The 14,279-nt window shown below is 41.7% G+C and overlaps 1 protein-coding gene across 2 annotated transcripts in view; it reads right to left on the reverse strand.

Moving 5' to 3' along the window:
• The window catches only part of rgmb (repulsive guidance molecule BMP co-receptor b), a 32,630-nt gene that overhangs the window by 17,762 nt on the left and 589 nt on the right, over positions 1–14,279 (reverse strand). For both annotated transcript variants that reach the window (XM_080434091.1, XM_080434090.1), the window contains exon 1: positions 14,172–14,279. This exon is cut by the window's right edge and continues 589 nt beyond it. In XM_080434091.1, coding sequence (XP_080290217.1) covers positions 14,172–14,279 — 108 coding nt within the window. The remainder of the gene's footprint in view (positions 1–14,171) is intronic.

Raw genomic sequence — 14,279 nt, forward strand, 5'->3', positions numbered from 1 at the left:
CACACACACACACACACACACACACACACACACACACACACACACACACACACACACACACACACACACACACACACACACACACACACACACACACACACACACACACACACACACACGCCAGCGATTCCCTCCAATAGGGGGCGGTACTGGTGAATGTCTCTGCTGCACGCTAAATACTGAAAGCGCGCACACACACACACACACACACACACACACACACACACACACACACACACACACACACACACACACACACACACACACACACACACACACACCACACACACACACACACACACACACACACACGTATTACTATACTATGACATCAACATTTTGTGCAGAAAAATAGCAGATCTGGGAGCTCGCGACGCATCGCGACACGTTGTGAGCTTGTAGATCGGCTTAGTTTCCGCGCCAGACACCGGCACAAAACTAAGTATAAACCTAACCTCTAAATGTCTAATGCTAACCCTAAGGCCAACCTACAACTCACACGTAGAGTAATACAGCGCGCGCGCACACCACACACACACACACACACACACACACACACACACACACACACACACACACACACACACACACACACACACACACACACAGAGTCGCCACCTCTTCGACAAACGCAGCTCACATTCCAGATAGCCTGGGAGCTTCTCTATGTAGTTGTGAAGTCTTCCATCATGAGGACTGCAGTTGATTCAGAAACAAGAAAATGGAGCAGAATCAGAGTTCTTAGCTCTCTTACACTGGGACTCCCTCTGTGTCAAATAACTGATTTCACATTGGTTCATAACTGTGGTTCTCAAACGTTTTCATGTCAAGGGTCCCCCCCCAAATTGATGTGTATTTGGCTGCGGACCCCCCCCCCCCATCTGAAAAGGTTTGTGCCAGGGACCCCCAGAAGAAAAGCTATGATTTTGATTCAAAAAATTTCCAAAACTTACAAGCTCACAATGCGTTACATCCAGTGGTGGAAAGAGTAGGCCTACTCGCCCTTTTTACTTAAGTAAAAGTATCAATACTGCAATATAGAACTACTCTGTTACAAGTAAATGTCTGGAATTCAAAATTCAAAAGTAAAAGTACAAAAGTATTGGTATCAAAATGTACTTAAAGTACTAAAAGTAGAATGTACTCATTATGCAGAATCACAAGTTTTCAAATGTATAAATGTATAAAAATCTTTGGAAAATAGCAGATCTACAAGCTCACAATGCGTTGCATCGCGACGCATTGTGAGCTATTTTCGCATTGTGAGCTATTTTCAAATGGCCGAAATATATATAGGGCTGAAGTGGTTAATGTATGTTTTGTAATAATAATCTAAATCTATAAAGTAACTAGTAACTAAAGTTTTCAAATCATTGTAGTGGAGTAAACGTATAATATTTGCCTCTGAGATGTAGTGGAGTAGAAGTAAAAGTACTGAAAATTGGAAATACTCCAGTAAAGCACAAATACCCCAAAATTGTACTTAAGTACAGTACTTAAGTAAATGTACCTAGTTACGTTTCACCACTGGTTACATCGCAACTCGTTGTGAGCTTGTAGATTGGCTATTTTCCCCAGTCTGGTTCCTTGGGAGACATCGGATTTCTCATCTGGGTCTCGAGCTAACAGGTTTGGGAACCGCTGTGCCATACGAATTGCCTAGCCTTCAGTCTCTTCATCACAACACAGTGGTGAAGTGTTAACAATAACAGCAGGTAGTAATGGGGAGAAACGCATTCTACCGTGCTGCCACCATAATGTGGAATGAACTACCACGAACCATTAAAGATCTCCACTCCCTCCCTTCCAGTGGTGTAAAGTTACTAAGTACATTTACTCAAGTACTGTACTTGAGTACAATTTTGAGGTACTTTTACTTTACTGGAGTATTTCCAATTTTCAATACTTTTACTTCTACTCCACTACATCTCAGAGGCAAATATTGTACTTTTACTCCACTACAATTATTTGAAAACTTTGGTTACTAGTAACTTTGCAGATATAAATTATATATTATAAAACATAAATTAACCACTTTAGCCCTATTTTATATAGGCTATTTCAAAATAGCCGATCTACAAGCTCACAACGCGTCGTATCGCGACGCGTTGTGAGCTTGTAGATCTGCAATTTTCAAACATTTTAGCACTTTTACTTTTGGTACTTTAAGTATAGTTTCATGCCAATACCTTTGTACTTTTACTCAAGTAACATTTCTAACACAGGCCTTTTGCTTATCTGAGTACTTCTTCCACCACTGCTGCCTACCCAAACTCAAAACTAACCTAAATAGAATGGCTGACCCTTAAAATACAAGTGAGCATAGTTTCACTCATACAACACCTCTATGTAAATACACTGAGCTTTCTACCAATATGTATTGCATTGTATTACTGTGTGATTAATTGAGTACACAATGGAAACATTGTTATGCTTTTAGCATAAGCGTTGACTGTATAGTACCTGTACTGTTAATAATCTTGTTAATACAGTATTCAATCAATCACTCAATCACATCAAACACTCATGTGACTGCAGCTGAAAGTGAACGACAGACAGGGCCCTGAACATGTTAAAATGAGCACACAACCATAGACAGTAAAAAGAATGGACAGAGTGACGCCATTGGTTTCTACAGACCGTAAACGAAGCCTATTTGTCAGCAATTTCAAATCCGCCATCTTTCTATATCGCGTCATATCCTGCGCAACCGTAAATGAATGCTATTGGTTGGGTAGCTTGTGAATCAAGAGCCTGGCGGGGAATGAATGCTATTGGTTGTATAGCTTGTCAATCAAATCATCAATTTCAAAGCCGGATGCTGGGCCCTTGCACGCAACCCACGTATTGTCACGGTCGGGGGGGAAACCTCACGCGTTCAAAACTGTTACTGTTCAGGATTCAAATACAAAAATAGCCAAAAGAATTACAGATCTACAACCTAAAAACTTTTTTTTTTAGCTTGTAGATCTGCTTATTTTTTCCTATTTTTTTGTGACGCTGTAGTATGCCGAAGTGGGGCATTCATTCACGGAAAAACATAAAACGTTAAAATATGGACGCGCACGCGCACACACACACACACACACACACACACACACACACACACACACACACACACACACACACACACACACACACACACACACAAGCCTTCTTTTCCTAGTCTCCACCATCTCAGTTCTCATCATCTCTCTCTCTGTCTCTCAGGATTTGACCCCCACCTCCACCCCCAGGCTGTACTTCCATTCTCCTCCATCAGCAGAACTGGGGGCTGTCAGCCTTCATCTCTGACAGTGGGACAGCCAGCGGTCACCCCCCCCCCCCCCCCCCCCCCCACAAGCTTCTGCACAAACAGACTGTCTGATCGTCAAACATCTATAGGACCCTGTCACAATTATGACATAATTATCGCCTGATCGAAATTATTGGACGTAATCACAAATGATATACGTTTTTGCATAATCGTTAGAAAAACCTTAGAATCTGTATCAATTCAGCTGCTGAATAATGTTTATACACTTTCACACATTTTCAGAAATAGTGAAAATAGTAGATAGTCAGAGGCCAGTATCTTAGTTTTTGGGGAAAATACCCTGACCACAAATAAATCACAAATGTCTTTTTCCCCCTCCTTTTGTGTGTGTGCATGTGCGTGTGTGCGTGTGTCATACAACCCCACCACCCAAAAAGGGCAAGAAAAAAAAGTTACAAGAAGTGAAATTTCATGTCATATGACATTTAGCATTGAGGTGCACAGACTTCTAAGGTGCCCACTCTTCTGGTTACCATTCAATCAAACCGTTATTTATTCTTGAAGAGAAACAAAAATGAAAATAGAAATTGATTAGGGTGTTAAATATTGTAAGACATGAGAGGAAAACCCTAACTGTTCATCCATACAAAAAAAGAAGAAAAAAACAAATATATGATCTATATATTTCATATGAGTATGTACACTAGCAATATTTTGTAAAAAAAAAGATCAATGTATCTGAAAACATCCTGGACACAAAGTCTCCTGTTTTCTTCCTGTATATATTTTGAAAGCTATGATATATATATCTGTGTTCTCTTCTCAGAAAGGTAAACATGTGTTGTGGTTCACACACACACACACACACACACACACACACACACACACACACACACACACACACACACACACACACACACACACACACACACACACACACACACACACACGCGCGCGCATGTGCACACGCACACACACACACACACACACACACACACACACACACACACACATACATTCACCGCGGACCCCCATCCGAAAATAGTTTGTGTGTGTGTGCATGTCTTTAAGTGGCGCATGTGTTGCAACGGTGCGCCTGGCAGGACCGCATGTGTGATGTGTGTGTGTGTGTGTGCATTTCTTGAAGTGCCGCATGTGTTGCATCTTTGCCGTCCGTAAACGGACGGACGGACACACACACACACACACGGTCAAATGTAGAGCGGCTGGCACCGCTAAAAATAGCAGATGTACAAGCTCTTAGCATATCTGCAATTTTTGAACAGACAGATTTAGCTGGATTTGGCCAGATTTGGCCACTTCAATAATCCTCCGCGGTTCTGGGGGCTTGCACGGAACACCCAAAATGATCAGTTCTGATCCCGCCCACCTGAACCTCTGAATGACGTCACATTCGTAAACAAATTTCCTCTGTCAGGTGTGATATACATTAGGCTTTAAAATACACCTGGTAAATATATACAAATATATAACATTCTGTACATTTGAAACTATAGGATACCAGGTAATCAATGAACCTAACATCTGTCTAATTAACATTCTTAATATTTGTAGAAGAAGAACAACTAATCCAAGTAATAAAAAACAATATGAGAAGAACAAGTGACCAAGATATGTCTGCATAGCCATAGTAGCTGTTTCTTGGTCAACCGCTAGCGTCAATCGAAAGAAAAGGTGGCGAGACAGGGAGAGTGAAGTGCTAGTGAGTGCTAGGGTCCAAATTTATAATTTCGGCAGTTAGCGGACACACTTATCCAGAGCGACTTACACAAAGTGCAAGTGCATCAAAGTAAGTGGCAAATGACAGGGTAAATGGTCGAGTAAATAGAATGCAAATAAATCAATTAAGTGCTATAAAAGCAACTAGGGTACCAGGTAAACACCAAGCAACAGTTTTTCTTTAGGACTATGTTATTTTATTTTAGGACTCTTAGTCTCGTTTACAGAGAATGGGGAAAATTATCTTCTTTTCTATGTTCTTAGAATCACAGTTTTGGGCGTATATTCGTATTTCTTGTGGAAACCCTATACCTTCGAACCATGGGCGACCGAGGCTTTCTGCTCGGCCACCCCCTGAAATTTACTGAACTGTGGAACGTCTTTTTTAAAAGCTACACTGGTTTTACCTCTAGGCTTTATGCCCTCATGTTTTAAATGTTTTGTTCCAGTTTCTTAGATGTTTTTTAATGGTGTGATGATTCTTTCTTATGCAATTGCCTATTGTAGCACTTTGAGATTTTCAGTGTAAAAGTGCAATTATAAATCAAATCCATTATTATTATAATGTTTTTATTCTCTTCTTGCGAGTCTGTAAATGTGGATCTTTAATCGCAAAAACATTCCATACATTTATAATCTCTGTTTAATACCTGGCAACACATTGAGCTTGTAAGAAGAAGATGTGCAGATTTAGAGAATTTAGAGAATTCTAAGTTTGCGCCTACCTTGCACCTCTCTCTCTCTCTCTCTCTCTCTCTCTCTCTCTCTCTCTCTCTCTCTCTCTCTCTCTCTCTCTCTCTCTCTCTCTCTCTCTCTCCTCTCTCTCTCTCTCTCTCTCTCTCTCTCTCTCTCTCTCTCTCTCTCTCTCTCTCTCTCTCTCTCCCCCCCCCCCCCCCTAGACGGAGATGAGAACAACAGTCGTTGAGTCAGTCAGCTATTCCTGGTATGGCTAAAGCTCCAGATGTCTGACATATCACAAAGACTCACACACACACATAACAAGCTGCAATCACATTCTCATTCTGCAAAGGAGAATATGCTGTAGTCTACTGTTTCTCAACATAGGGTCCGGGGGACCACCAGGGGTCCAAGTGGACATTGATTGATTATTGATCGATTGATTATTTTATTTTGGTGTCCTGCCCACAAAATGCCCAACCCTCATGGGTTTATAAGACACCATTTTACGATTACAGCATGTTTGTACATAATACTTTCCATTACAGCTCAGAATTATACAGTGTTCTTCTCTGGTCTTCTCTCCCAAGCTTGACGTATAAAATGTTCCATAACAAAAGCTACTTTCCTGAAACATATCTCAAATGTTTTATAATCATCTAACTCAAGGAAATCAACAAATGGAAGACATTTTTACTAACAAATACCTCTCTTATATCATCATATTTACGGCAATAAAACAAAAAAAATTAACCTCGTCTTCAATTTCACCGAGTTGACAAAACAGACTGTATAGGAGGTTACACACCGGCGAATATGCGAATATACGCAAAATTCGGACTCGTTCCGAATAATTAAAGCTTTTTTTCGCTCCGCGAAACTGGTGTGGAAGCTAGCATTGACTTTATAAGGTTTTTAAAAAAAAAGTATTATTCGCATGAAAAAAGGACGTGTGTAAGGACCTTATCTCTCTTCCTCTGGAGTGGCATTAAACCTGAGTGTACATTTGTATTATACTCTCAGTACATGTGTAGTATACTCTCAGTACATTGGTATCATACTTTCAGAGCTTAAATAAGCTGCATTGAGGATTTGCACACTGTAGATTGGGGCCCCCGACAGTAAAGTTCTTGGCGATAACCTACTTTAAATCAATAATCACGATTTATGTCAAACTTTTCAAACCAACGTCAAACTGGTGCCGTATGGGTCACATCCGTCCCCGGCTGTCACCCAGTTTGATGCCATGGGTGTGAGAGAACGTTGTCTCAGCACTTCCTTTACGACACAATTGGGCGGTTCTTAACCTTTTCCGGATCAGGGGAGACCCATTTAAAAAATCTCGAAAGCGCCCATCAATCGATTGTGTTCCGGCTATTTTTCCGATTATTATTATTTTTATATTAACACATTTACCGCCGGGCCCGTAGTTCTACGGGCCGTTAAATCCAACGGTTAAGCGCCGATCCCGTAGCCTACGGGCTGTGGTGCTTTTTCCTTTTTTTCGTTTTTTTTTTCTTTTTTTTTTTCTAGGGGGACCATTTTCAGTGTAACACCACCCGATGTCGACCGGAAGTGCGATCACGTTTTTGTTTCCCGTCTGTCTCCATTCTAAGTCGTACACAAAAACCCCTGTAAAAGCCCCTGTAAACATGTAGTTTTTCATCCTCGCATTTCCCATGTTAACATAAACGATCAGAACTCAAACATGGCGGCTCCGTTTGACACGTGGTTTGGACTGGTAGACGCAGGGAGATGTCCGCGATGTTTACAAACAGTGCACAGCTCAATCTTAAGGATTTTAACAAGATCTATGGCGACGTGAAAAAAAACAAAAAACAACAATAAAACGTTGGCACTGGTGAGTACATTATGAGATTAACCTCTGGCGGTCAATGTGTTAAAGTTAGGGTAAGTGATATTTTTTGTTTTGATTGCTACAGAGCGTTTGTTTGGTCACAGGGGTCTCTCCAGCTCTTTATCCTATATACATTTAAGGAAAGTCAGCCCTTCCTGTGGTGCGACTGAAGGCACTTCATTTTTATCATTTGTTTCGGCGAAATAACCACAATAACATCTCACATGTCACTACAACACCAGTCACAACGTGCGCAATTCATTCACGCAGTTATTCGTCCACTTTTCATTGCTCAACACACATTTGCCCCCTCACACCATAATTAAATCCGTCCAACACAAAATTCCCCACACATTACCGACACACCGGAAGGTGAGACCTTTTAGGAGCCTCAAAGACGTTGCCAGGTTGTGCGACAGTAATACGCAATCCGCTCCGTGGTTTTTCCTCCGGAAGACAAAAGGCCAGCAACAAGCCACCAGGTTGATGCCAAAAACACCACAGATGGGGACAGACACGCTGGATCTATAATAATATATACTAACATACCTATGCCTATGGACCTTTCCATATATTCAATATATTCTTTATACATGTTATATATTATTAAACGCACTTTCTCTAACCAATTTACACCCACTTCACGCTTACAACTCCTGGACATGGCAACGTCGCTCATCGTTCTGTGATTGACAGCAAATGTTGGCCAATCAGGTGGCGAGTTCGCAGCCTGAGAAAATACGAACGGCATCCATTGTTGGTTGTGCGAGTCAGGGTGCACTACTGCACTTCTTATTTTCGCTTATTAAACGCTCTCAAACTTCTTCTTTGAGGCAAGGAATTCACTTATAACATATGGTTTGGATATAATTCAGTTGTTTCACTTCATATGTGTGGTTAATTAATCATGACAGAGCCTACACACACACACAGATCTGTTGTGCTGTAGTCAAGGCTTTGTATTGCAAAAAAAAAACAGCCGATGGGGTCCGCGATGTTTCACGGGGGTCGCGATGTTTCACGGGGGTCCGCGATGTCTCGCGGGGGTCCCAGACTCCCAGGGGGTCCGCGGACCCCCTGGGAGAAAAATTATTTACAACAATTAAAAACTTTTTTGGGGGACATTTCTTCATGAAAAAAAAAAAACAGCCGATGGGGTCCGCGATGTTTCACGGGGGTCTGCAATGTTTCGTGGGGGTCCCCAAGACTCCCAGGGGGTCCGCGGACCCCCTGGGAGTAAAATTATTTAAAAAAATGTAAAAACTTTTTTGGGAGACATTTTTCTCCCACGATTTTTTAACCCCAAAATAAGCAAGCCCTCGCTTAATTAAGCCCGGACGTAATTAAGCCCGGACGTAATTTGTTTGTCATGTTTGTGTGTTTGTGTTGGAGCGCCTCAGTGCGGCTGCAGAGTTCATGTGCAACATCTTGCATGTGTGGCTGTGGCTTTACAGTTTTCCTTCGCCGTGTCTGTAGGTCACGGCCTGGAGACCCTTGGGCCTCCAGGGACCCCTAAGGGTGGGGGGGGGGGGGCGGACGCTCTGGGTATTTTTTTTTTTTTTAATCCCATGATTTGTACCCCCAAACACTTCTTTCTTTGGGGGGGGTTGGGGGGGGGGGGGAGGTAGGGGGGGGGCACTAGACGTTCTGCCCGCGTAGCGGGCAGAACTTCTAGTATAGTACATTTTCAGGTAGGTGACACATTTTAAGCCAATCAGGAAAGAGCACTGAAAATGCATTTTCTGTTTAATAAAGAGGTGGAGAGACATGGGAGACTCCTTTTACTGAACAAACACTCTATAGCAATGAGTACTATCAGAATATAGAGCTATTTAACACTTATTTTAACCAAAGTAAATCACTGACACTTACCCTACCTTTAATGTTATAATATCAATACAATCTTAGTGTTTTGCCAATTATTCGGGGGCCCCCTTATAGTATCCGCACGGCCCAAATCACTGGTCTATGTGTTCACAACATTTTAAGAGCTACCACTACTCTCCTATAGACAAGAGGATTTATGGGAAATAAATACGTACCGTAAGTTTTCCCAAATGTGTCATGTTGTTCTTAGTTTTGCAATATGTCTGCTGTTATAGTAATGATTCTGCGTTTAGGAGTGTGTGTGTGTGTGTGTGTGTGTGTGTGTGTGTGTGTGTGTGTGTGTGTGTGTGTGTGTGTGTGTGTGTGTGTGTGTTTTTGTGCCTGAACAGTCGGTTTTGTTTCAGCTTCAGACCAAGCAGTGTTAAACTAATTACTGAAGGTGTGACCGCCCCACATATAAACAGCACGCGCGCACACACACACACACACACACACACACACACACACACAGGCACGCACGCGCGCACATACAGTGCCAAAAAGCCAGGGTGTTGCTGGGTAAACAAAACTCACTCCGTCCAACAGGACCAGTTCTAAAAACACAGCATCTAAATGCTTATCAAACTTCACTCACGTTATGCTTTTCATATAGGCTACATAGACATGCGTACACCCTAACATAATAAATAAACATCAAACAAAAAGGTTCAGAAATGTGCGTTTGGTACAAAGGTATGAATTGTAAAATTGCCAATATGTCTCGTTTCTTCCTTGTTACTGATAGACGTCCAATCGTCCAGTGCACCAACCCAACACCAAACGACTTTTTCTCATGGGTGCAACCCACATACTACATACCAAAGACTATAAAAATGGGACCCAATGCCTCCCTGCTTGGCACTCAGCATCAAGGGTTGGATTGGGGGGTAAGTCCTTGCCACATACTAGCGTCATGTCCAGGGGGTGTGCTTGTACATCATGGCTGGGGGATGTACTTGTACTTCAAGCTGCCTCACGCTACAGAAACAGGAGACAGGCTCCTGCCCTATGGGCCTCATGGCTCGGCAAGGCTTACTTAACCCACATACTGAGCTGTGCTGTGTTCATCTCACAAACAGTTTAAAATAGTGAAAATAGCTCACGTTGTGAGCTTGTAACTCGGCTATTTTCACTAATTTTAAAAACGATTTAAAATAGTGAAAAGTAGATCGGCTATTTTCACTACCTTTGAGCAACAATGGATGATGATGAAGGGCATTAATGAACAAAAAAAAACATAAAAAGTTGAAATATGGAGACAGCAATGGCACCATTTTTAAGAGAAATAGGTCTTTTCCAACAGTATAAAAGTTATGGCCGAGAAGCATTGTTACAACAAATAATCTTTAGACTTTTGGTTTGGTGTTCAATAATAAAAATGCATTTCTATAACACCTTTCCACATGCAGTTCAGGGACACCCCGCCCGGCTTCCCTTCCCCGAACACAGGCCAATTGTGTTTGTATATAGACCACGGTGGATTCGAACCCACAACCTCTGTGGTGGTGGGCAGGCACTGATTTGGGGGTCCTCGACGTGAAAAGGTTTGAGAAACCACTGGTCAAAACAGATGCTACACAACACGTGACTACTAAGTATTGATTTCTTTCAATACATATTGAAACTGAATATTTGAATTGATTATTTCAATACTCATTTCTCACAGTATCGACACTACTGATGACAGGCTCTCTCGTTTCTTAATTGACTTTACTTCATTTAAAGATAAGTTAATTACATAATGTGGTCACTTTTAAAGGCCTGATCTAAAGACAAAACACAAATGTTCAAGAAAGAAAATGAAAAAAAAAATGAAAAAATCTTTTTTAGTACCAGAGACAAGCTGAGGAGAATCTTTCTGCAACAAAAACAACATACTGACAGCCTTGAATAAAGATCTACAATGTTATGCCTTCCGCCTTGTCCGCCTTTCCCCTGCGGTAAGAGAATGGTATTGGACATCGATGTTTTTTCAAAGCATTATATCAAAGTTAGAAATCGCAGTATCATGACAACACAACAAGTGACAGCCATCGAGACAGAGGCTGTGGAGCTGAGACAAAGCTAAATGACACATGCTTTGCACTTAAACCCCATATGGTTGAGCGGAGACCCTCAGGGCTCTGTGCTAGTGTATTTTCAGTTTTCTGTTATTGTGGGGATAGTCTCTCAAGAACTCTCGCAGAGCTGCGCTTGAATCTGTCGGGAGCCCCGTTGAGAACCTATGCACATTGGCTACAAGTGGACGGGCCTTCAGATCAGGAAGCAGGCCGCGCTTTATCCAATCAAATATAGTGGGCGGGATTTACATCTGTGCGCTCGCTTCCCACTGGAAACAAACCGAAACTCATTTAACAATAGCGTCCTCGAAGCCGACAAAACCACGGAAAGTTAGTAACATTTTAACTTGCTCTTTCATCATAGAAACAAGTGGGCTTATAACCAAAACGATCCATGTTCTTTGGGAGAAATGGTGTTAGTGGTCCGTGGTGAAATATTGTTAGTGGGAATGAAAACATAGGCGCACCACCGGAAGTGGAGGGCTGAGGGCAGACCAAAACCCTGGTTTCCAGTCGGCATAGTTCTACTTAATCAAATCAAAGGTAAAGAAAATAGCAGAGGGCTTAGCTTTTGCTGAAAACAGTCGATCGACAAGCTCACAACGCGTCGCAGCGCAACGCATCGTAAACTTGTTGATCTGCTTTTTTCAGCAAAAGCTTTTTTATGGGGGCCCCCTGGCACAGTCTTTTTCAGATTTGGGGGAGTCCGCATGGCCAAATACATACTGTATCAATTTGGGGGTGGTCCTTGACATGAAAATGTTTGAGAATGTTATGTTAACTATGTTTTGTTTGTCCAATGAAGACCAAACCTTCATGTTTCTTTCTGTGAGAAGCATGTATACTAGGGGTGTCACAATTTGTCTAATATACGATTAGATTTGAGTTTCGATTTAAAGGTCACGATTCAATTCACTTTTTGATTTTTAAAACTTCCCTTTTTCAGCATCGACAGCTATATCATTATTCATTTATAGGCTATTGAGTCTTGATTTTGTTAAGAGAAACACATTTCTCAATAAGTCACTTTTATTTGAATAATAACATTTATAAATAACAAATGAGAATCTAGAATAACAAAAAAAGTTACCATATTAACAGCCTCGTGGCCTCCCTCGGCCATGCGCATGCCAGATCTAACAGAACGGAATAACGAGAATCGCGATCCCGCTCGTTTAATTTCACTGAATTGAATGTCAGTTACGTTACGATTCGATTACACGATTCGTATCGCGAATCGTGACGCCCCTTCTTTTAAAACGTATAAACGTCTTCCAAATCAAATCAAATAACCGCTGATGGAAACGACAAGGTGCTACAGTAGCCTAAAACAACACAACAACAAAGTGACAGACTCATCATCATCATCATCATCAGGGAGGGGAGGGGAGGGGAGGCTGCATGTGGAGCTGAGATGAAGCTCAAATGATGTAGAATAAATGGACTGTGGATGAAGAGAGCCAGTCCCTCTCCTCCTCCTCCTCCTCCTCCTCCTCCTCCTCCCTCCATCCATGAGCCATTAGCGGGCAGACAGACGGGACGAATGACGACCCAGGAGAGAGGAGAGGAGAGGAGAAACATGATACAAGCTCTCTCTCTCTCTCTGTGTGTCTGTCTGTCTGTCTGTCTGTCAGGCAGCACAGCAGGCCTTATTAAAGCCTAATATTTGATGCTTCAGTCGCACGGCGGACCAAAAATAGCAGACCTCACAAGCTCACAAGTGACGCACGCGTCGCTTGTGAGCTTGTAGGTCTGCTATTTTCAGCATGCGGCGCCTGCCTGCGAAGAAGTATAAATCATCTTTTTTTTCTTCTTTAAAAAAAAAAACAAGGCTCTCTCTCTCTCGGCCATAATAACTATATAATAACAGTTAAAGTGAATTACACCTACAGTCGTACACTTTCACCCTCCAGATGATATAAAGTAACAAGAGTTGTTTGAAAGACAGAATTTGTAGGACAAACCCACATGGCAGGATCCTGATTTAAGTATGTTGGGTTTATCTCTGGAGCTATAGCTATGTAATTAAACACTTCTGGTGTAAAAAATGTAAATAAAATAACCCAATGTGACACTCCTGAGTGTTAAAAACATGCCTATTATAAACACACATGGGTCCATTTTTGTTTTTATGTTACTCTTTCTTGGCCATTAGAGAATGCTTCCATGCTTTCAGCACAATCTTAAAACATGGTTATTATAACCAAGCCTGCGACCACATGCAATCTTTTGCACTTAGAACTAATTGTTTTTTTGTATTCTTTATTTAATGATACTAGCACTTTAGTCTGTTCTTATTTATAATTTTTTTTTATTAGTTTAGTTCTATTTATGTATACTTTTCACTATTACTTGTTTAGTGTTCTGTTATTTTTTTCTTTACCATGTATCGTCTCATGTTCTGTGGGATCTGCTTTATGTTTGTATTATGTCAGGGACTGGGGATGAAAACTAGCATTCTTGCTAATTAACTCCTTGTATATTTACACTGTTTCTTAACTGCACTGTATACGTATTGTGCTGTAATTTTAATGCATTGTCCATATAAATACAACACACTGTCCCTGTCAAATAAACAAATACAATAAAGTAAAAGTAAATCAACAGTCTGTGTGTGTGTGGGGGGGGGGGGGGGCTTGCCAACATCCCAGAGTGAGTTTGACATAGTAAGTATACTACTAAGTAGACTATAAACAGAACCCAAAAAACCTACCTAGATGAGCTCCGCAGCACAGACCGAGGATCAGCTGCAGCAGCGGCCGCAGACGGGGCGCCGGAGCCGGGCAGGCGAGGCGCTCAGCCCCGCGGCGGCGACGACTGC

Source organism: Gymnoscopelus braueri, assembly GCF_963280865.1.
Source record: "Gymnoscopelus braueri genome assembly, chromosome: 7".
NCBI classification, from domain to species: Eukaryota; Metazoa; Chordata; class Actinopteri; order Myctophiformes; family Myctophidae; genus Gymnoscopelus; species Gymnoscopelus braueri.